The following is a 20753-nucleotide window of genomic DNA, read 5'->3' as shown; positions in this document are numbered from 1 at the left end:
ACAAATACATACCTTAGCTTGTGATAAAGCAGGAACTATCTGCAATTTATCAGGTGGCACGGAATGATGTTTCAACAAGCAGACTGCAACACTATTAGAATAGTAACGAAACACTACACAAAAATGCTTTCTCTGAGAGGTGATAATGATGAGAATACATGCTGTACACCCATAATATCATATGTCAACCACTCTTTCACTAAATTGCTCTTTAAAATAGGGAGATTGAGGCACTGATGATTGAAATTTTCTTAGCATCTGAGGGGCTTATTAGAGGAGAAAATGAGATATATTATTACAAGACTGCGGTATTATCTGACAGGTATTCCGAATAAGATTGAAAAAGATAATACCATCACTCGCCACTCTCGCTCTTTATCAGTTTAATTAAAACGGCAAATCAACTGCAATAACAACTTTGGGAGAGCCTGAAATCTGGGGTACAATCGCATGCTACGGTTTAACATTTCACAAATTAACACACTTGAATTACGCGTAATTATCCGAAATGACGAACAATTTACATTAATTACCACGGTGAGAAGCAAAGAACGATTTGTACAAACAAATACAAACAAGATGGCGTCCAAAAATTTCACAAAACAGCACCGGCAAAACTCACGTTTTACAAGTTCGCCAACTGTTCATGAAAACCTTTGAAAATTCGTCCAAGTAATTAGCGATGGATGTGATAAAAAGTGCAACAATTTCATGAGAAAATAATAGCTACGCGCATACTAAGTTTAAGAATTTTTTCAATGTTCAAAAAGAAGGTTTCCTTCAGGAGTTCAGGGGTCAAAATCTTTTCAAGATGTATTTTGGTGTTTTAATGTTGTTGCACTCTAAAAAACAAAAACCCATCCAAATACAAAATTCCAACCTCTAACATTTCTCATCGTGATTGATTTAGTTTCCCAAATTCTTTTTCGTAGTTATTGTGAAAAAAAGTTTGAAAATCGTCTCTGAAGATCCTTAGATAATTTGCCTGCATTACGTGCCTAAGTATCCTCAACGTCAAAAAATATTTCTTCCAGTATTGCCACCAATTGCCTCTAATGATCGATGAGGATGTTGCTGCCTCCTTTCTTCCAAAGATAGATAGCCCGCCTTTTCTTTACGTCAATTAAAAACTGGTAGCTTTTCCTAACTTTTTGGCCAATTTCAAGTTTTCCTAAAAATGACAATAATCGTTAAAACGTAAGTACGTATGCGCAGAATAAAATTCACAATTATGTCCTCGGAAGTGACTCTTCCCTTTTGTTATTCGAAGAGCACTAATTTGAAAGGTTGATAACTTTATCTCTCACTCTGTACTGTACATAAATGAAAAATAAAATAATTAGAATACCATAGAGTGACAGGCACATCCCCCATTCAAATCAAACGCTAAAATTCCCAGCAAACTGAATGGGTAAACTTTTGTTTAGACGAATCGACCTTTCCTATTTGTTTAACCATACCGATGGCCAAAGTGCGAAGCCTTGTATCTCCACTGCAGCGTAACAACATTTCTGTCCCTATTCATTTTATTCAAAAAGGGACAGGCCAACTTAGCTTGAAACATATACAGATTTTAAGCTGTTAATAGAAAAGAAAAATGGACAAAGATTTCATGACATTATGTTGATTAGTTATCCTAAGGTAAAATTAAGTATAGGAGGAATACGCAAACAAAATATGTCATTCTGCATGTTGAATATTGATATGTATCGTCAAAATACTGGTGCATACAAATGAAAAAGGAAAACTTACTTGAAACTGAGTCTATGTAGTTTAAATATAGATCGCTCTTTACTAGCACCAAACCTTTCACTCAATATTTCTCTCAGGCTCCTAAGTAGGTGTGTATTTTTATTTTTACAGAGATGAAAAGCTGAATGATTTTTCAATCATCGAAGTTCAAGGAGATCTGGAATCTAGAACTGGTGGTTCTTTATTCAGTCAGTTTGTCGGTGATCTCCACTTCAGTAAAGATGTAAGCATGGTTCTCAACTAATTCCAGAAATTTTTTGGCGATTTTTGACCGATTATTCGTCTATGTTATCCATTGTTTTCTCTATTGTACGATGCAGAAGCAAGAGGTGCAGTAAATGCATGAGCTTAAAGCCCTGAGCTTAAGCGTCAGTGTTCCCGGATGCTCCGTGTGCGAGATTCGTATGCTCTCCATGCTGCTATTGGCCGAGCGTCATTCTGTGACGTCACGCGTACGGACTAAACAAGATAGGGAAGCGTTTTTTCGTAAGGTTTTGGTTCGTATGCGGTCCATGTCGGTATAGGGAATGTCCGCGCGGCTCGGATAAATCCGTACGCTTGGCATCACTGTTAAGCGTTGAGTAAGCAAATTTGAGGGGAGATTTTTTTTTTTAAATTGAGCTGATTAGAAAAATGCTCTGAATTTTAAAAAAAGTTTTCTTAAATGGTACTTTTGACTGCTGTGCATTAAGAAAATTTTAAAGCTGAATGAAAGACTAATCAATGCTTCTAAGAACTCCCTTATGCCTAATTGACACAGAATGCCAATTATGAACCAGGCAATACACTGGTGGGTGAAATAATTGAAAAACCTAGCACAGCTTGAAGGTACATCCTAGGAAAGTAATCTATGTAATACCAAACAGCCAGTGAACTAATAAGATCGCTTTCAGTCAAAAAGAGGAGCAGAAAAAAGTAAGGCACCAATGCCTTTAAAGAGATGAAAAATGTGCAAGTCAAATAACATAGCCTCAATAGGTCGTCATTTGCAAAATTTACACATTGCTCTTTTAGAGATTAAAAAGCATCGTTAAAATCTTTCAGTTGCTCCAACAATTGTGAAAATCGCCCCAGTAGGTCGCTCCAAGTAGGCAATAGGATGTCACCCCTTTGGCAAATTAAGGTCAGAGGGGTGTATGGATTTGGTTTTAAGAGCATTGCTGGCAAAAAGGGATAAAATTTAGAAGTTTGACAATTTTGCAGGCGTCAAAAAGTCGAGAGGATTCACCGGTATCAAACATCATCGAATTTGATTTGGTAGAACTCCAGTAATAAGTGTCACACTAAAACCCCCAACGATTTTATTTATAAAGATTACTGAAGCGACTTGAAGTTCTTTTCAAAGATACTGGATTGTTTCTGAGCCTCACGTATGCTGCTCAGGGCCGAAAAATAGCAGTAGATGAGAGAGGGGTAGTTGCCAACTTTATACCGTAATCACATATAATATTTTTTGCTTATGTAAAACAAACAAAGCTCTCAGTCATTTCAATCTACAGCTGTCCCCAAAGTTCAGCTATTTTTGGGCCCCGAACAGCCCCTTGTAGCCCAGGATGGCTGAGCTCTTCTGAAATGGAGCTTGCAGAGTTCATGGCTCTTCCTGAAAATATGCTCCTCTCACTTCCATCAATAATCCTTTTGTATCAAAACTCTTAAACCCCTCAATGAAGGATACAATTTTTTTTATTTATTTCGGATCCATGCTTAACCCTGTACCCCCAAGCAATCTGAACTTATGATCATAACCGAGTAATAAATATTCTGATTTCAGAAAAACAATACACCTATTTTGATAATTGGTCACCACATCCTGCATGGGAAAAGTGTCAAACTGCAGAAACCATTTGCCATCATGAAGAAGGTCCGGAAAGTGAAGTCAAATGCTGAAGACGAATATGAGACTGAGTATATAGTTGAAGCAATTATTAAGAAGAAACTACTGTTTAATGTAAGACCCAAGCCAATCATCGCAAACGTCCCAAAAAATGTGTGATAAGGTGCACTTTTTGTCGTTTTGGATTGATATGATAACGAACGAAGTGCCCCCCAATAATGTTTCCCTTAACATTGCATATGAGAGAGAATTTTTTTCTGGAATCTTGTGTTGTATAAAACAATGCTAAGTTTAGTTCAAAATGCTGCTCTAAAATCTGATGAGCTAAAAAATTGAGATTGTATATTATCAGTTTCATAGTGATATTGTGTTATCTATGTGTATATTTTTTCATTGATTGTTTTGTTTAAACCTTTTGTACTCTCACAATTAAACGTTTTTACCTCAGTATGAATGTAATTGGCAATTTTTTCTTGGTTCCGAAGATCTGTTGTTTGAAGTACATTGATTTATTGGTGTCATAGCAAGAATATACAGTTACATTTTGATACCCCTGCTCCAAGTTTTAACTTGAAATCTTTATATAGAGATAAGTATTGAGAAAAAATTGGTACACAAGGATTAGAGAATGATACTAAAAGACAATTATTTTATTGGATAAAATTATACATATCACAGACAACTTGTAATTAAATATAAGGACAAAAATCAGGCTTTTTTTTCTAAGTATTCATAGTAATTGATTGTCATCTCTGAGAGAGCAGGTGTTCAAAGAACAAGATTACTGTACTTTTTCAAAAGAATGAATTGACTCGGAGACTGCTCCTAAGAAATCTCATAATGCTTTTGAACATACTTTTTAGATTTTATAGGAGACAGCACTCAAATTAGAAATGGTGGAATTTATTTGGCCGAATTTTGAAACTTGTCATGGTAGAAACTGTGTGGTTGGCAGCACTTGTTTCCTGTCATGGTGCCAGCCACCTTTCTCTCTGATAGGTTGTTAGTGTCAGCATAGAACTCACCAACTTTTATCTTTCAGCGGAGTGCCACACACTTGTTGGTGAGGTTAGAAATGAGCGAAAGAAGATTGCCGTTAAATTTCACCGGAAAAAATTTAGCCAACATTTTCAATTCTACAAAGTGCCCTCAAGCAGTGTTCGAAGGAAATATGTAAAGACTCATTTTAAATAATTTTACAGGTATGCAGGTATGTTAATCCCTTGCAAAGATACCTGTTTTTTGCCTTTGGTGATAGGAGATGCTGAAAAAAAAAAAAAACCAGTTTTTCTCTACAAAATCTCATGCAAATTTGACATTGATGCAATATCCGATTCTTCTAAACCCGAATTATTTGATAGAGATCAGTGTATACATCAGCCATCGAGACACAGCTACCTACTATGACGTACCTAACTACCGTGATACTAATAATTTCAGAGTGTTTTCATGTGAAGTAAACGTTTTGTGTTGATTAATTGCGTTGAAATAGATTATAAAACTCACAGGAGTAAAAACGGAAAATATGGTGGACACGTAGAATTAGTTACGGCCACAAAATTGTATCCTTATTTGTAACTCTGCGTCTATTTAGAGAATTAGACTTCTTGCAACTAATTTGGTGACCGCGAAGAGATATGGAATTTTCTATTCTTAGGTGATGGCGACGTTGATCATTATGACGTCTTGCTTTTTAAACAGAAACGGAAGAGAAAACCACTGACAGAGATTGATATGATGTTGAGTGGCGGAGCCCCCTAGTTGTTATATATTTGTGTTGACTGTTCATATGCTACCACATCACATACCGCTGAGGTAGTGATCTAGATCGACAAAATCCACGAAAGTGAAAGTTCAGGAATCTTGCATGAAGCTCAGAGCCAAACAGGTGCCACCAGGTACAACATGGCCGCACAACGTGAAATGTTAAATACCCAATTTTGAATTTTTAAATGTGTTTAAAACCTTCGTGACTTCAGTGTCATAACAATCGTTTTAAGTGTGATTTTAAATCATTATTTTTTTTATTAAAATGCAATTTTAAATCGTTATTTGTTTGATTAAAGTGTGATTTTAAATCATTATTTGTTTCATTAAAGTGTGAGTTTAAATCATTATTTGTTTTATTTTGTTGGCATAAACTGTAAAACCAACATTCCTTGGTGTGTAAACTGGACTTCTACCTTCCTGTCAACCAGTCCCAAATTTCTGTCTCATCATCAACTTCCCCTCCCTCAACACAGTCTCCTCAAAATTCCGAATGTCAGACTCCCTCTGCACGACCTAGAATGATGGTGGAATTTTATAGAAAGCCAAATCCCGCCTACGTGTAGCGGTGCGCTCAGGCGCTCATCGCTCGCTCTTTTGTCGCTGCGCCTTAGCGCACGTCGCTCCGCGCGTGAACCAACTTAATTCGTCATGTTTCACTCACCACCGACCGTTCGGGTCACAAGACTAGTCACAAAACCGACCACAAAATCGATTACAAAATCACCAACCTTTAATACCGTTAAATCATCACTATGAACCAGGACACACGCAACTAAATCGAGCAATTCCTCCACGACTAGCACTGACAACTCACCTCCTGGCATTAAATGACTTCCAAAAACTAAAAACTTGAAACAAATTCCTGAAAGTCCGGGCTCGTCAGTAAGTTCCGAAATCAAACGGATAAATGACCCTCTTAACATAGACATATGTAAATACGTGGACAATCAGCTTAACAAAAAAAATACCAAAACTCTCAGAAGGGAACATCTCAGAAACAGCAGATATCCTACTCGAAAGCCTCACTGCAAGTATGGGTGTCATAAATGACAAACAAAATAAACTAATTGATAAAGATGAGGAGTCCCTCAATCTCCTAGAGCTGGACTCCAAACTAAATAGCCTAAGCCTCCATCTTAGTGACATCCCGAGTCAAAAGCAGTTGGAGGAGGCCATTACTAACAAACTGGCTTACATCCCTAGTAACACAGAAATTCAGGAGAAGGTGGCTCAACAGGTGCCCAAACACGATCCCCCTAAAAGTTGGGACGATGTCACATTTTATTATTAAAATTGTCATCATGCGGTTTAAATTCACCGTTTTGTGATGCTTGATGACTGTCATCGAAGAAGCAACGAGATATTTGTTGCTAGATCGGTTAGAAAAACCACTAAATCAATTAAAAGAAGGCCTAGGGCCTTTTCTCCCGTTTATTCAGAGAAAATCAGGTTCGCTTCCGCCCTTTTCCTAATCCGCTTCTATTTTTCTGGTTGACCTTGCAGATGTCGACACGGGAAAGAGTCATTGGTCTATTCTTAGAAATCGTTACATGCATTAGTTGCCAGAAAACAATCACGGCCCTGTTCTGGGCTTGTAATCTGGACCACGTCCAGTGCTCAGTGTGCCAAAGGCAAAACTCCAGATGAAGATGCCCACTATGTCGTAATATGTTAAGGAGAAATCGACTTCTGGACCGCTTCGAAAAGGCAATCTTCGATGAAGTTACAATTTTCCGAGGACCCCACGAGGAGCAGCTCTAACTCAGAACTTCGGAGAAGTTCAGGGGGGGGGGGCAAAATGAAGCGGGTCCCCCTTGGTCGTCGCCTTAGTTACAAAAATTCTTAGTTTTGATCGATCTCTGTTCTCACAATCATCTCGTCTCGCTAAATTCCGTTTATTTTTCCGTTTTTATATCTTTTTCCGTATCTCCGTTTATATTTCCTGCAAATAAAAGGTAAAACCCCAACTCAAAGTAATTCAGATTTTACCACAAATCCTACAAAATTTCACGGCCTGACCCAGGCCCAGACCCAGACGGATATTGCTCAGCTGCGCTGACAATCAATCAGAGAGGGAGGTGGCTAGCGCTATGACAGGTGACGAGGGCTGCCAACCACATAGAAACTATGAGCATTTTTTCTTACCAATAGTTTCAAGGAAGACAATATCTGTGGGGGCCCTGTTCTGGGCTTGTAATCTGGACCACGTCCAGTGCTCAGTGTGCCAAAGGCAAAACTCCAGATGAAGATGCCCAACCAACTTTTCTTTTTCATTGGCTTTGAAAGATGCATAGCTGAGACTTAGTATTCTTTGTAAAAATGCAGGGTATATATTATAGGAGGTATTCCTTTAAAACAGTACTTGATAATAAGCAGAAATTTAAATGCAAGGCAATTTTTGAAATGCTTAAATAAAAACATTCTTGTCAAAGACAGAAATCATCCACCACTCCTTGGTGTTTCCTATTGAGTGATTTCTTGCATAAATATTAGAAGTAAAAACTTGGCACACAGATATCCTTCAATAATCTTTGGTTAACAATTGAATTCAACAATCAAAAAAAAAATTTCATGGCACCGACAAGTGGTTCATTGTCGATCCAAAAGAAGAAAAAAAGCCTGCTTTCATTCACATAGGAACCCAAATTATGTGAAGTCAACTTTCATATTAAGGAAATAAAAAAAACATAACAAAGGCCACTGAACAGACTAACTAAGTTAGCACGGAAGCAAAGGATTGAGAACCAGTCACGTGTTCATGGCATCAATCAGTGCATCTGTTTCAAACTCTGAGTTACAGTTGGGAGGCAGAAGCACGATTGGTCCTTGGTTGGGATCAGCAGGAATTGTGATGCCACCCGTGACAATACCTTCATCGCTAGGGAAACAGTTGGTCGTGTCTTCATCATCAGTGGGCATGGTGCGGATGGGTGAAGCTTCTAGGGTGACGGTTTGTGAATTTCCTGCAAGATCAGTGAAAAAAGGATAAGATGTCAGGTGAGAAAGCATGACTCTTGGAGAACAAAATAGTGCAAGGCGGAGTTCTAACTCTTCAATCTGATTTTCATGTATCAAATTTTATTCTCAATTTTGTTCATAAAAGAGTGTGGAACTAAATGCAACAAAATTGGAGACTGGACTAAGAAGTTTAAATTTGATAAAATTTTGATCCAATTTTTTATCACATGAAGGTCTAATGTATTCTAGTTTTTTTCCGAACAAAACATGGGATTCACAAACTGATTGACGCATGAGTTGTATAGATAGTAGGTTGGAGATGTGGCCAACTAAGGGAAAATTGTGTTCAAATAAGCTTTTTCCTTCTGTATTGAGATTTCCAGTTTTCTGAATTTTAACGCACGTTGGCTACATCTCCAACTTACAGTCTAAAAGATATGGGATTCTTGATTTATTGACAGGCTTAAGGTGACGGACCTTCCTACAGAATTTTTTAATTGCCAAAGGAATTGTTAACAATGACAGCGCTCAAAAAATGAAATGCGCTTAAAACATTGAGAGGTGCTTCATCTCTCTATCTTTTAGATTCCATAAAGTTGAGAAGAGCTGATTTATTTATTTATTTTGTCGTTTGTTTTTGTAATTGAAAATGTTAGAAGAATATTATTTACTTGCAAGATTCTGTCATTTTCAATTAGATGTAAAACGATAAATATGCCTGAGTTCATCTTTAAAAAAACAAGGAAACATCCTCAGAACAATGGACATTTATCAACAAAAACCACATGAAAACTCTTTGACTGAAAGATCAAGCCTTTGCTTTCAAGTGATTAATGTGAGTTAGTGTTCTCATAGAAAACACATGTTAAAACTTGCCAGAAAAAGTTTTTCCTCACCTTCAATTAAACCTTTGGAGTGGTCATTCATATGGCTTTTGAACAAATTAGGATTAACTGTTGAAAATGGGCAGAGAGTGCAAAATGAAACACAGTCCTGCGCTTGACTGTGCTTGGCGGCAATATGCCTTTTCAAATTAATTGTCTGGATGCAAGCAAAAGGGCAATACAAACACCGATATGGCTTATTTCCTGTATGGCCCATCAAATGGCGCCGGAGACTGTTATGATCACCTGTGGAAAAATTAAAATAAATTAGTTTAGTGCAAGGACATCAATTTTAAGAAAATTAATTTGATAGAAATTCCTAAAATTTTCATCAACGATCACTATAATGTTTCTGCTGGCAGTTAAAAAACCTGCTAAAAATACAGTTGCTGAAAACAACAAGAAAATCTTCATCAATAATTACTATTGAAATAGGGTTTGTTGTGGTTTAGATTAACCGCAGTTCTCAATTTTCTAAGCTTAGATTTTCAAAAAACTTTATTTGGATAGTCATGAATATTTATTAGCTTAACTTAATTACAGAGAAACATTTCAGTGTTTTTTTTTTTTTAAGATGAAAGTCCCTAGTGCTCTCCAATGTTTGGAGATAGTTATTTCTTTTGATTTTCTCTGATTTATGGCAAATTTTTTCGTCATTAGTTCAGCAATAGACTCATAATCATTAAAATATGTATGCAGTTGAAATAGCAGCTGCTGCTTGCTACAAAGGACGCACAACTACAATTGTGCTGTTCCATTGTCCTTTTCTCTGTAACACATATTTGTATGGTACTAGTCATAAAACTGATACAGCAATGATCACAATGAATTATGAATGATGGAAGATTTATTAATGTTCCGTGTTTTTTTTTTTTTTCAAGACAAGCAACACTGCATTCTTGTTTTGAAGCTGGAGATAAGACCTACTTTGTTACTTCCTGCTTAAAACCATTCGAATCTGTGGCAATCTTTAAAATTTTACACCGAAGTCTTCCCACTCTCATTAACTGAAAAATATCCGAGTTGAGGTTCTTTTCCTTCAAAATAATTCTTTGAACAAGCTGTCTACAGGCCCAATTGGAAGAAATTCCTTGACTTCTCCAGGTTTTTCTTTGACTGGAATACTCTGGAAGTACTACTGGAATTCTGGAGTGCTCGCATAAAAACAGTATCACAAAAACTCTCCTGTATTTAAAATTAAATTTTTAAACTAATGTTGACTCCCCCTCTGAGAAATCAAAAGATGTGCGGTTTGTCTTTGCTAAATTCCCTGATTTTTCACATTGACAAGTTGCAAGCATTGAACTGAAAAGGAGAGAATTTTGGTATTAATTTCACCACAAATGACGGAGGCTTAAGAATCTTTTATTTCAAGAATCAATCATTCAATTGACCAAAATTTCAAGTTTTGATTGAAAGTTATTCCGCTATTCACTTTTCAGAATTTGACAGCGAACATCGAACGCTGAGCTCTGAACCAAACTGAGGCTCAATTGGATTGGGTGGAGAGCGCTGGTATTTATTTAAATTTCAAAATTTCCCAAATTTTCAGTTTTTTTCAGAAAATTCTCTGACTCTTTTCTGATTTCCGGGACCTGGTGAAATTCCCTGACAATGCACAGTTTTCCAGACCTGTAGACACTCTGTTAAAAGGGATTGCCAACAATGAATAAAAACATAGTGACCTGTCCTGTACGAGCAGCCTTCTACAGTGCACGCATATGGTTTCTCTCCTGTGTGAGATCGAATGTGAATTTGCATCATGGCTTTCTTGGCAGATTGGTGACCACAAATATTGCAAACGTACGGTTTCATCTTGCGGTGAACTGCCTGAATATGCTTCTTCAAACACTTTGAATCAGCATAAGTTTTTGAGCATATTTTACAGACTTTTTTAGTGTACCTGTAAAAGAAGATAATCACATTGGATAATCGCATAAGATAATCAAAAGTCTTCTGATTAATATTCAATTGATAATGAAAATACGACAGGACTCATTTGATTAGAGCTAAAGTAATTGGCACAATCTTGAATAGTGTTTTCAGACAAAACTACGGGCTCCTGCTTTTGGCTCAACAAGGTAAAATAAAAGATACTTGGTAGAGTTCCTAACCATTTTCATAGACTAAGATGTAAAAAAAAATGGAAAGTAAAATATTATTCATAAAAGTGGCTGAACACCAAAAAGATCTTGCTACTATTCAGTGAACGAAGTTCCATGAGTGAGAAAAATTAAACCTTGTCCCATTAACTACAGTGCCGGATCTTGCTATTTGCAAGGATTGCGACAAATCTGAGGAAAATCTCAGGACACAATGGCACTTTTGAGATGTGAGGCAAAGTCACAGCTTCCGAAAAGAGGCTATGAAAATTAGAGAGTTTTAAGTGTTGTCCATGAGGCAAAAACACTAGGTGGTGAGAAACAGACAACCCTATGGGACTTTCGGCACCCCTGAAGATTCCTATTCCTAGGGTGCATACTTTCCATATGATCACATGTCACTTTACAGGACTTATCTTACTAACTCATACGAAGTAAAGGTCAATTGTTAATTTTTAATCAATGGAACTGTGCACTATGTTGAAACTAGTTAATTGGATGATATAGAGGGTTTGATCAATGTTTTTACCATTTATTGGCATCATCTGTACTGGAGTTTTCTTTTGAGCTTTTCTTGGAATGGACACCAGCAAGATGATTTACTAGCTGTGATTTTTGCTTAAACTTTTTCTCACACTTGTCACAGGGATAGCCTTTGTCTGCCAAATGAATTTTGACATGCGTCCTTAGAGAGTATCGAGACCATGTTTTGTACTCTGAACACACCTGTGAAAAAAAAAAAAAAATAAATAAATAAATATTTGATAAAAACAAATTTTGTAACAAGTCATTTGTAACACTTACCTTTTTTAATTTTTTATTTTATTTTTTGAATATGAAAATTCAGATAAAATATATAAAGGCTGTTTAATTATGTTACCAGTACATTATACAGGGTGTCTACTAAAAAAGACTGGCCAAAAATCATTTCATCATACATTTCAAATTACATTCAATCGTGCATTTCCAAAAAATTCAGTACCTCCTCAACAGAGAAATTTAGTACTTTTATAGTACCTTCATTTCACAAAATTCGAAAAATTTCGAAAATTTAAAACTCTCTGTCGAATTACGACAAAAATGAAGTACACACAAAATTTCATGGGTGGCTTGAAGATTAACTGACTGCGATCTTGCAGGCAAATACCACTTTTAAAATCAATGCGCAGGGAATTGCATACTTTCCAGGCTTTCTTAAAAAACACATGTGGTACGAAGGAAAAAATCTGGACCTTCTTGCCGAATTTCTGCACTTTTTCAGTACTTCTGGACCGCCCGTAACAAATCAGTGCTATTTCCAGATTTTCCAGAAATTCCAGATTGGTAGACACCCTAGTAGGGTTGAGTGCTCACCTCTTTCTTTTATGAAGAAAAAGAAAGAAAAATAATATTTACAGCCTGTACTCCGATTTTCATGCGTTGTCATCATAGATGCAGAATTTGATAATAATAATAAAAAAAATTAGTTTTCTTTGGCATGATAAGTTGGAAGCATTAACGCACAAAGGGTCTACCTATCTGGAGATTATCCCCGAGTAAGATAGGTTGCTTTTCTGGAAGTGGCTCTAAATACGGATATACATCATATTTACCGGGCAAGTGTAGAGATCAATATCAATTTGATGAGCTTTCCACAGGTGTAGACTGCATCGCTTCCAATTTGAAAATTTTTCATCACAGTTTTCTTGTGAACATACATACATTTTACTATTAACTTCATGGCAGTCTTGGTGCATAACACAGCCTTTGTGAGAAGTGAACCGAACACAGCAACCTAGAAAATCACACCTAGAAAAAATAAAAAACAAATAATTTTAAGTATTATTAGTTAATTAAATTTGGTGATAGAGGATTTTTAAAGTACATTACAGGATGATGTAAAAGGAATAAAGTCTTGGCATTTACATCTTGTTTAACAAAAGGCGAAAAGTCTCTGTGAATGATCCTGCACAGAGAACAAAAATTATGACTCTGGTTAACTTTTCTTTTCATTTAAAATTATGTTCTTTACATCCCCCAGGGCACAAAATAAAGATTTCTGGGTGCCAATGTTGAGAAAAGCAGGGCTAAAAGGTGAATTTGTAGAAGTTTCCACTTGCGTTTTTTTATGAAGATGTAGGATGGTCACAATGTGTGCGTGGACAGCTCATTCATGTCACTTGACATTAGTTTGATGGAAATGTTTCAAGAATTGGTTGAAAAACATACCTGAAGGATTTAGAGACATAATCAGGGTCCTTAAAGAATTCAACTTCAGGTCCTGAGCCTGTTGGTTCCGCTTCAGGTTCAGGTTCAATGCTCTCCTCTGTACTTTGCAATGATGCATCATTAGCTGGTGCCTGTGGCTGTGACTCTGTCTCGTCATTTGGGGTATGTGTGCAGGAGTCTTGTTTCTTGCTTTCTTGTCTACCGCTGCTGTCTGGAGGGTGAAAGCATTTTCTAAAAACATTGGCTTCAGCTATGAAATCCACTCCTCTAATGATTAATAACAGATTCTCACTCCTTGTCACTGAAGAGCTGAAAGTCAGCTTGCATCATCTGACATTCATGCTCATTGCTTATCAGCATTTATTAAACTCAAATTCTAATTATGCATCCTTAATTCTAGAGTATTCAAGTCTTACGTAATAGACGTGAACAAGAGGGATTCTCTAGACTGTGTAGAAGGTGTATTTCAATAATATGACCAGTTTTATTCCTTTTGCTTCCATTTGTCTTACATGACCATTATCGTACTTTTCAGTTTTTGAAGCAGCTATGGCAGTCAAACTTTAAGTTTCCTAAAAAGCCCCTAGTTTTTAAAGTTTGTTGACTGGTTTGTGAGAAACATATTTTTCTCTGCATCGACGTCTCACAATGTCAGAATGACAAAAATTTTGCATGTTTGAGTTTTCTCAACCGTGACTACAAGATGAGGAAAATCCAGTGTAATAGCAGTATCTTAAGAAAGTACTCTTTTTTCCATCCTGTCAATTGATTTGCGAATTAGACAATTTATTCTGGTATTTCCTTCATACCAGTGATATTTTTCCGAATGCCATCTTGATTTTTTTCCACTTCTTTCAAATCAGAGGCAGTAAAATGTGACCCTGGAAGCATTTCTAGTGAGCAATAATTGTTCTTTAAGAAAAAAAGAAAAACGGGGAAATTTTTCTGGAAACTAAGTCCACTCAGTACATTGCAAGATGCAATGTTTCAAAGATGCAATGATTAAAATTTACTTAGCACGCTCATTTTACAAAGCCAAGTTTACTGTAAACAACATACCTAAAGATATCCTGTCATTTTCTGTTGGGTTACCATTTTCCACCGGGACTCCAGGTGCCTCATTCAATTCTTCACTGTCCTGAGTCAATGATGGGGTTGTTTCCAGCTCAGAAGAATTTATTTGAGAGGTGTCCTCATCAGGTACAGAGTTTATGAGAAGATCAAATTTATGGTCCTATAAAATATATTTAGATATTAAAATAGATGCACAAGACATAAAAAAAGATTCAATGGTATAACAAAATGGGTGAATTTAGGAAACTTGGGTCAACAACCTCAGAATCGCATTTGCACTCAGATTGGTAACATTCATGCATTTACTCTTCGAAACGATAAAAGATTCCATGCTCAAATACTGGGTTTCTTCCTTGCTTATTGAAAACTTAACAACGCTTCTGGTTGAAACACCTACGCCACGGTACCAAGACAATGTCACTTTGGCATAAAAAATAAAAGAAAAACTCTAACGACAAAAATCACCTTCAGTTGAAACAGTTATTATTGACTGAAAATTCCAGTGAGTAAAATTATGCACCGCCTCATAAACTTCTTCGATAATGCAATACATACTACTAAATTTTAATCCATTTCATTCAAGAATACCTCAACATTTTTAAATTTAAAACAATGTGCCATTTTTCTTCTGAGCACACTCATCCGTCAACCATCAAAAAGTATGAAAAAAAGGCTGGCTGTACATGGAGAAAAAATGAACGTACTTGTAAGGCGTGCGGAAAACAGACTTCTGTCACCAAGACATTGAACTTTTTTAGTTAAAAATTTCATACAAACAAAAAGATGAAACAATTAGTCAGGATGCAACATAGCTGATAGGATAGTTTCTCCACTCCAGGGTAAACCCAGAAATTTTAAGACCTAGCGGAGAGTATGAATCAGTGCAGTTGATGGTCAAGTTGTTAGTCTATCTGCTATAGTTTTCAATAAACTTTCGTTCCTCTAATTGGTAGAACTTGATACTCGACAAAATTAGAGGCTTCAGCTAACTCATGAATTAAAATTCATATGATGCACAACAAATCATCGTTCCTCCACTTCCTGATGTTTTGATGGACAATATCGAGCTACAAAACATAATAGGTGAAAAGTTACCTTTATCATATGTTCTTTACATTCTTCGATGCTGCCAAATGGTGTGGAACACTGACTGCATAAATAGACAGTTTTTTCACATTTGGGAGCTGAGACTGCTTCATCTTCATCATCGGATATACCTTTAGAGATAAAAATGACAAAGTTTATAAGACCTTTAGATGCTGGCTAGGTATCCACAGGGAAGGCAAGTAGCTGCGAGCACAAGACAACGAACTGCTGTCGGTGATGTATGAAGTATGAAAAAATTCATACTTCCAATGCAGCAGCTACTCTTTTTGGGTTCTTTAGGTTAAGTTAGTTAATTAGTTAATTTCATTAGAGACATTCAGAATCTCAGGCTATTTATGTTTCTACAAAAAATATGAAGGGTGAGGTTACTGAATGTGATATTTAATCACAATACATTGAAAACACCTGGCTAATATCAGTCAACCACAGGGGCTCTACAAACGTGGAGGAAATTTAATGGCTTTCCCAGGTTTCCTCGCACTAAAATGATCGAAATTCCTCGACTTTTCACATAAACAGTGTATACACAGAGATAAAAATTAAAATTTTTGTCATTACTTAGTTTCACTGCAAATGACAGAAACATCTGAGCCTTCATACTTCAGATATTAAACATTTATTGAGATTAAAAATAAATGAATAGGTTATTCAAGGGATAACCTCTGTGGAGGTTACCTTCGACATCAACTTCAACATCACTGTGATCAGAGTCCTCTTTTGGCCCTTGAATGATTTCTCCTAAATCATCATCAGCATTTATCTATAAAAAGAAAACTGGAAGTTAATTTAACAGTCACCAAATAAAAGCTTTTAATATAGAGGTTATTATGAGGATCAGCACTGGTACCCAATAATTGCAAAACCAAGAGTTAGATAGGAGAACTTGAGAGGTAAACCATAAGTTCCTATCCAAAATTTTGGAAGAAAGGAGGTGAATAAAACGTATTCTACTGTAAGACTTTTTTAAATTTTAGTTTTGGTTTTATTCTCACTCTTATCACTCAATTTTTAGATCTTACGTACCTAATACATCACACGTAGGTAATATAAACCTTCGGATCACCAGACAAAGTGCAAATTCGTACTGTGATGTGTTTTCTCATCAAAATTTTATGTAAAACATGATTTGTGCAACAAAAATTATTGGGAGTAACTCCTAACCAAGATGTTAGCGGTTTTAGATGCATAAATTTAAACTCCTCACTCATAAAAAAAAATCTATATCATACACTAAATGTTTCCGTAGCAATCTCTGATTTGAAACTTTTGTTTATGGTTTAAGGATTTCTGGATTTCCTCCCTTTCTTGGATTTCTAAATAAATGGTTGGTAATTAACTATCTTTGGTATCTTGGGTTTAAGTTTTTAGTAAGATTAATAATTTTAATTTCGGTTTTGGCAGTTTATTTTTATTTACAGCTATTTTTCTTTGCTATATTGATATTTAGTAGGTGGGTAAAATGATATACCATCAATTTTATTAAATTTGGATTATTAAGATTTTTGTTTTTAATATCTTATCTTATTCTATTTATTTTTTATTAAAATTTTAAGTTAAATTAAAACTAATAATTTTCAAAATTATAATAAAACTTGCTAATTTAAATTTTAATAAAGAAGAATAAACTTATAATTAAATTTACAATTTGAGGTATGATACTTGTTGAGGTATGAAAATATAGCGACCTCAATCTCTGCACTTCGGCTCAGCTGTTGCATGTTTTCATTAACTTTGTGCAACAAAAGGAGGAAAAAAAACTCTTTAATTAAAAAAAGCCTGCCAAAACCGATTAGATTCACATGAACTCTGGTTTATCTTTTGATATGGAAAGTCAAAATTTTCATAATTAGAGCTAAATAAAACGTTAATATCTTGGTTAGGATTAATTTTAGTAATTTTCATTGCGCAGATCATGTTCTGGAGGGGATTTTGAAGAGATAACATTTGACAGAATGTTTAAATTTGTACCTCGTTTAGTGATCCATTGAACTGGAAATTAGCGTATGATGTTTATTCAAGGGAACGACCCATAATGTGTGATTACAATTTCTACTTCAACCAAAAGTGGTAAACATTTCACTGCGATATAAAGGGGCACCCTTAATGCCATGGATAAACGTTTAAATTCATCAAAGCATTAATGTTTCACAACAAAGCTCTTTTCCCTTTTGGAAAAAATAAATTTAAAAGATCTCTTGTTGTTATTACCAGAAAAAAGAGTGAAACTTACGAGGCTACTGAAGCTTTTGTCTTTGTCAAAACTCAAGAGTTCACTGCCCAAGTCATCAGAGGCAAATAAGGCATCAACATCCTCTTGAAAGTTGTTGGAACAGAAAAAGTTGTTAACTAAGGAAAAAAAGAAAGTACACGTCAAAAATTATAAATGAAATTAATAGTCAAAATATAGATACCTAATTAATGAAATTAATAGTTAGAGGAAATTTCGACAGTGTGAGCAAAGAAATTGGATGAAAGGAGCCTTGGCGCTTGTCATGTAAGAAGTAAAAGAAGTGCATTGAAATTGAGACAGGTCCAATATGATTTAAAATGAACACTGCCAAAAGAGCATAATGAAACGAGTGCGGATTGATCGGGCCATTGTATCCATATAAATAGATAATGGTTTATTCAGTAAAATACAACAAAGATGTTTTGAAAAATTCTAACCACATTGAGATTGGCTCGGGCCAGGGAACTAATAAATACTTACTGAGCCCGATTACATTTAAATTTAATACAAGTATTGAGAATAGAGTCAGAAATAGGTACATTGATAATCTGGATCAAACCGAGTGCTATAAATATTTTTAAAATCTTTCGTAAATTCAGAGATGTCTTTTCCAATTGGACATATTTCTGCCGAACTGAACTATGTGCATTAAGACATGAGCCCCAAGACCCATGAGAATATGTGCATAACACGGCTCACGTCATAATACACATACTTCTGATTGGCAGAAATATTGGTAAAAAAAAATTGGTCCAATGGTAAATGAGAAATTGAGTTCGGATAGTAGTCACTTGTAAATTGAAAATAGAGTGTTAGGTATGTTCCTGTCACTCCTTACCAGCTTTTTCAGCCTTGGTTGTATCTTGTATGAATCTGTGATTCTGGGGTGCAAATTCGATTGTTGTGAAAATTCTACTGTTGTACAAATCACAGCAATGGGTCAGCTACACTACTTATGGAAACTTGTTTTGATAGTTTAAGCTTTACGATTAGCAGAAAATAATAGAGTCTACGAAAACGCTGAGTTTCTAAATTACGGCAATATTGCTGAAAAACATAGCAAATGGCGTCATCCACTGCGTTAGTGCGTATCATAGACTTTTCAACCTTGGTTTCATCTGTGTGTTACATCAAGCAACCAGTGCAATTTTTGGTACCTTTGTTTAATGAATCAGAAACCCACATTGAATGTGAATGTGAACCCACGGTATGCATTACAACGGTGGATGACTTTATATGCCATGTTTGACATATGAAAATCAGTTCTTACTTGTCGATAAGGATTTTGACTAGATACCTACCTAGTGTTTTTTTTTTTTTTTTTTAAATCACACAATTGGTTGAGTTTGTAAGCTTTCATGCGTTGTCAGGTGATGAATATATAAATCAGTTTTAAACTTCTAAAATACTAAATTAGCATGGAATCTTATTTCACTTGGTGAACCTTTGAAAACATTTTGACTGGGTCTTATACAAGATGAAACTCACCATAGCCAGACTGATTGTCATCAAGCAGAAGGACGGGTACAGTTGAGTCCACATCGAGCTTTTTAGATACATTCTGAACAACAAGAAACTGGTTTGAGGTTGGAAGAGTGAATACACTATCTGTATCCAGGAACTCATTCATTGTTAAGATCCTGAAATAAATAGTTGATAATATTAACTTCTGTGTAACTATCAAGTGATCAATTTATTAATTCTAACTAATAAAAGGTGGATAATTTCGCATCATGATGTAAAATTAAAAGGCGGAGACAGAAAATTTGTCGCAAAAGAAATAAAATTTGGCAAAAAAAAAACTTTGACAGAATTGAAGATAAGGAACTTTGAGTATAACTGATGCCTTTTGATCCGAGCTTAGTCTATGACATACCAGGAAGCTCAAGTCTTCGACTACTTAAGATCAAATTTCGTGAGCAGAAAAAGTTGATAATAAAAGACAATACTTGACTTTACTGAAAGTCTTGTTTTAAGCAGTGCTTAACACTGGCTCTGTGAAAAGAACACGATCTTCCTTGTGGATGCACAGCTCAATGAAAGGATTTGAGTGTTCTAGTAGCCAGGAAACCATCTTCTTTCAATATTTATACATTGTGTCTATCCATTTATAAGCTAAATGTCTTGTTGGTCCAATGATAATAAATCACAAGTTCTTGATAACTCTAAAGAGATTTGACAGAGCCAGGTTCACATTAGTTCACAACAACTTGTCCGTAGGTAGCTTCCGCCACCCCAATGACAAGACTGGAAGTTAATAAGTGCTGGTTTTGAAGCTGATGAGAACACCTCTTCAATTTCGTGATAGCATAGCGTACAGGTTTCATCGAGAAGTTCTCCATCTCCAGATTCGACGCTACCATGTGGTGTCGATTCTGGACTGAACGTAGCAGTGTTGAGTGGCTGAAGGCTCTGTCAGGAATTTTTTAAGAGAGGGGAAAGAACGACGTGAGAGAAAACGGAAATGATCTTTCCTCCCTGATTATGAGTAATGAGTATTCAAGTCAGCTTTATCCTAATGTCTGGGGTTCAGGAGATAAACATAACTTAATCAACAGATAGCAAAACAAATAAATCAGGAAGATAAACTTACATAGGTTGACTGAAAACATGATGAAAATGAAATGATGTTGAAATAGATGTGAAGAGGGGTAACTGAGACGATAAATGAGATTAGACAAAAAGAATTTGATTCTCCAGTCCAAACAAGTGAACTAGGTTAGGGATCCACGAGCCAGACAAAACAACAGTAACCAGGGCTGCCAAAAATGGGACTTAAGAAAGCACCAAGGGTCCAAACCAAGAAAATAATCCAAAATTCTAGGGAAAAATAC

At 35.8% G+C, this 20753-nt stretch overlaps 3 protein-coding genes across 3 annotated transcripts in view; 1 reads left to right on the top strand and 2 right to left on the bottom strand.

Annotated features, from left to right (window-relative positions):
* The window catches only part of LOC109041050 (uncharacterized), a 146427-nt gene extending 145856 nt beyond the window's left edge, over window positions 1–571 (bottom strand). Inside the window, exon 1 of the mRNA XM_072299783.1 lies at window positions 13–571. The gene's annotated coding sequence lies outside the window, so the exon portion shown is untranslated. The remainder of the gene's footprint in view (window positions 1–12) is intronic.
* Window positions 572–854: 283 nt separating this feature from the next.
* LOC109041074 (chromosome transmission fidelity protein 8 homolog) lies at window positions 855–4040 on the top strand. The gene is made up of 3 exons (XM_019057240.2): window positions 855–1197; window positions 1864–1975; window positions 3524–4040. Exons 1-3 carry the CDS (start codon window positions 1178–1180, stop codon window positions 3743–3745), a joined length of 354 nt encoding a protein of 117 aa, XP_018912785.1. The 5' UTR covers window positions 855–1177; the 3' UTR covers window positions 3746–4040.
* A 167-nt stretch (window positions 4041–4207) lies between these two features.
* LOC109041067 (uncharacterized) lies at window positions 4208–20670 on the bottom strand. Its single transcript, XM_019057228.2, has 12 exons — window positions 20513–20670; window positions 19408–19559; window positions 17920–18035; window positions 16365–16449; window positions 15678–15799; window positions 14568–14742; window positions 13509–13719; window positions 12893–13088; window positions 11830–12026; window positions 10884–11101; window positions 9211–9444; window positions 4208–8319 (listed from the first exon to the last, which is right to left on the bottom strand). Coding segments are annotated over exons 1-12 (1923 nt in total). The 5' UTR covers window positions 20515–20670; the 3' UTR covers window positions 4208–8104.
* Between the last annotated feature and the right edge of the window lie 83 nt (window positions 20671–20753).

The sequence above is a fragment of the Bemisia tabaci genome, chromosome 1, assembly GCF_918797505.1.
Source record: "Bemisia tabaci chromosome 1, PGI_BMITA_v3".
NCBI classification, from domain to species: Eukaryota; Metazoa; Arthropoda; class Insecta; order Hemiptera; family Aleyrodidae; genus Bemisia; species Bemisia tabaci.
This window is presented reverse-complemented; position numbering and strand designations above follow the sequence as displayed.

Coding starts and splice junctions, on each gene's coding strand:
- LOC109041074 (XM_019057240.2), top strand. CDS start 1,178: ATGACAATAATCGTTAAAAC. Junction 1,198..1,863: donor ATGACAATAATCGTTAAAAC/GTAAGTACGTAT, acceptor TTATTTTTACAG/AGATGAAAAGCTGAATGATT. Junction 1,976..3,523: donor ATCTCCACTTCAGTAAAGAT/GTAAGCATGGTT, acceptor TTCTGATTTCAG/AAAAACAATACACCTATTTT.
- LOC109041067 (XM_019057228.2), bottom strand. Junction 14,743..15,677: donor GTAAAGAACATATGATAAAG/GTAACTTTTCAC, acceptor TATATTTTATAG/GACCATAAATTTGATCTTCT. Junction 9,445..10,883: donor AGGCTGCTCGTACAGGACAG/GTCACTATGTTT, acceptor ATTTTTCCACAG/GTGATCATAACAGTCTCCGG.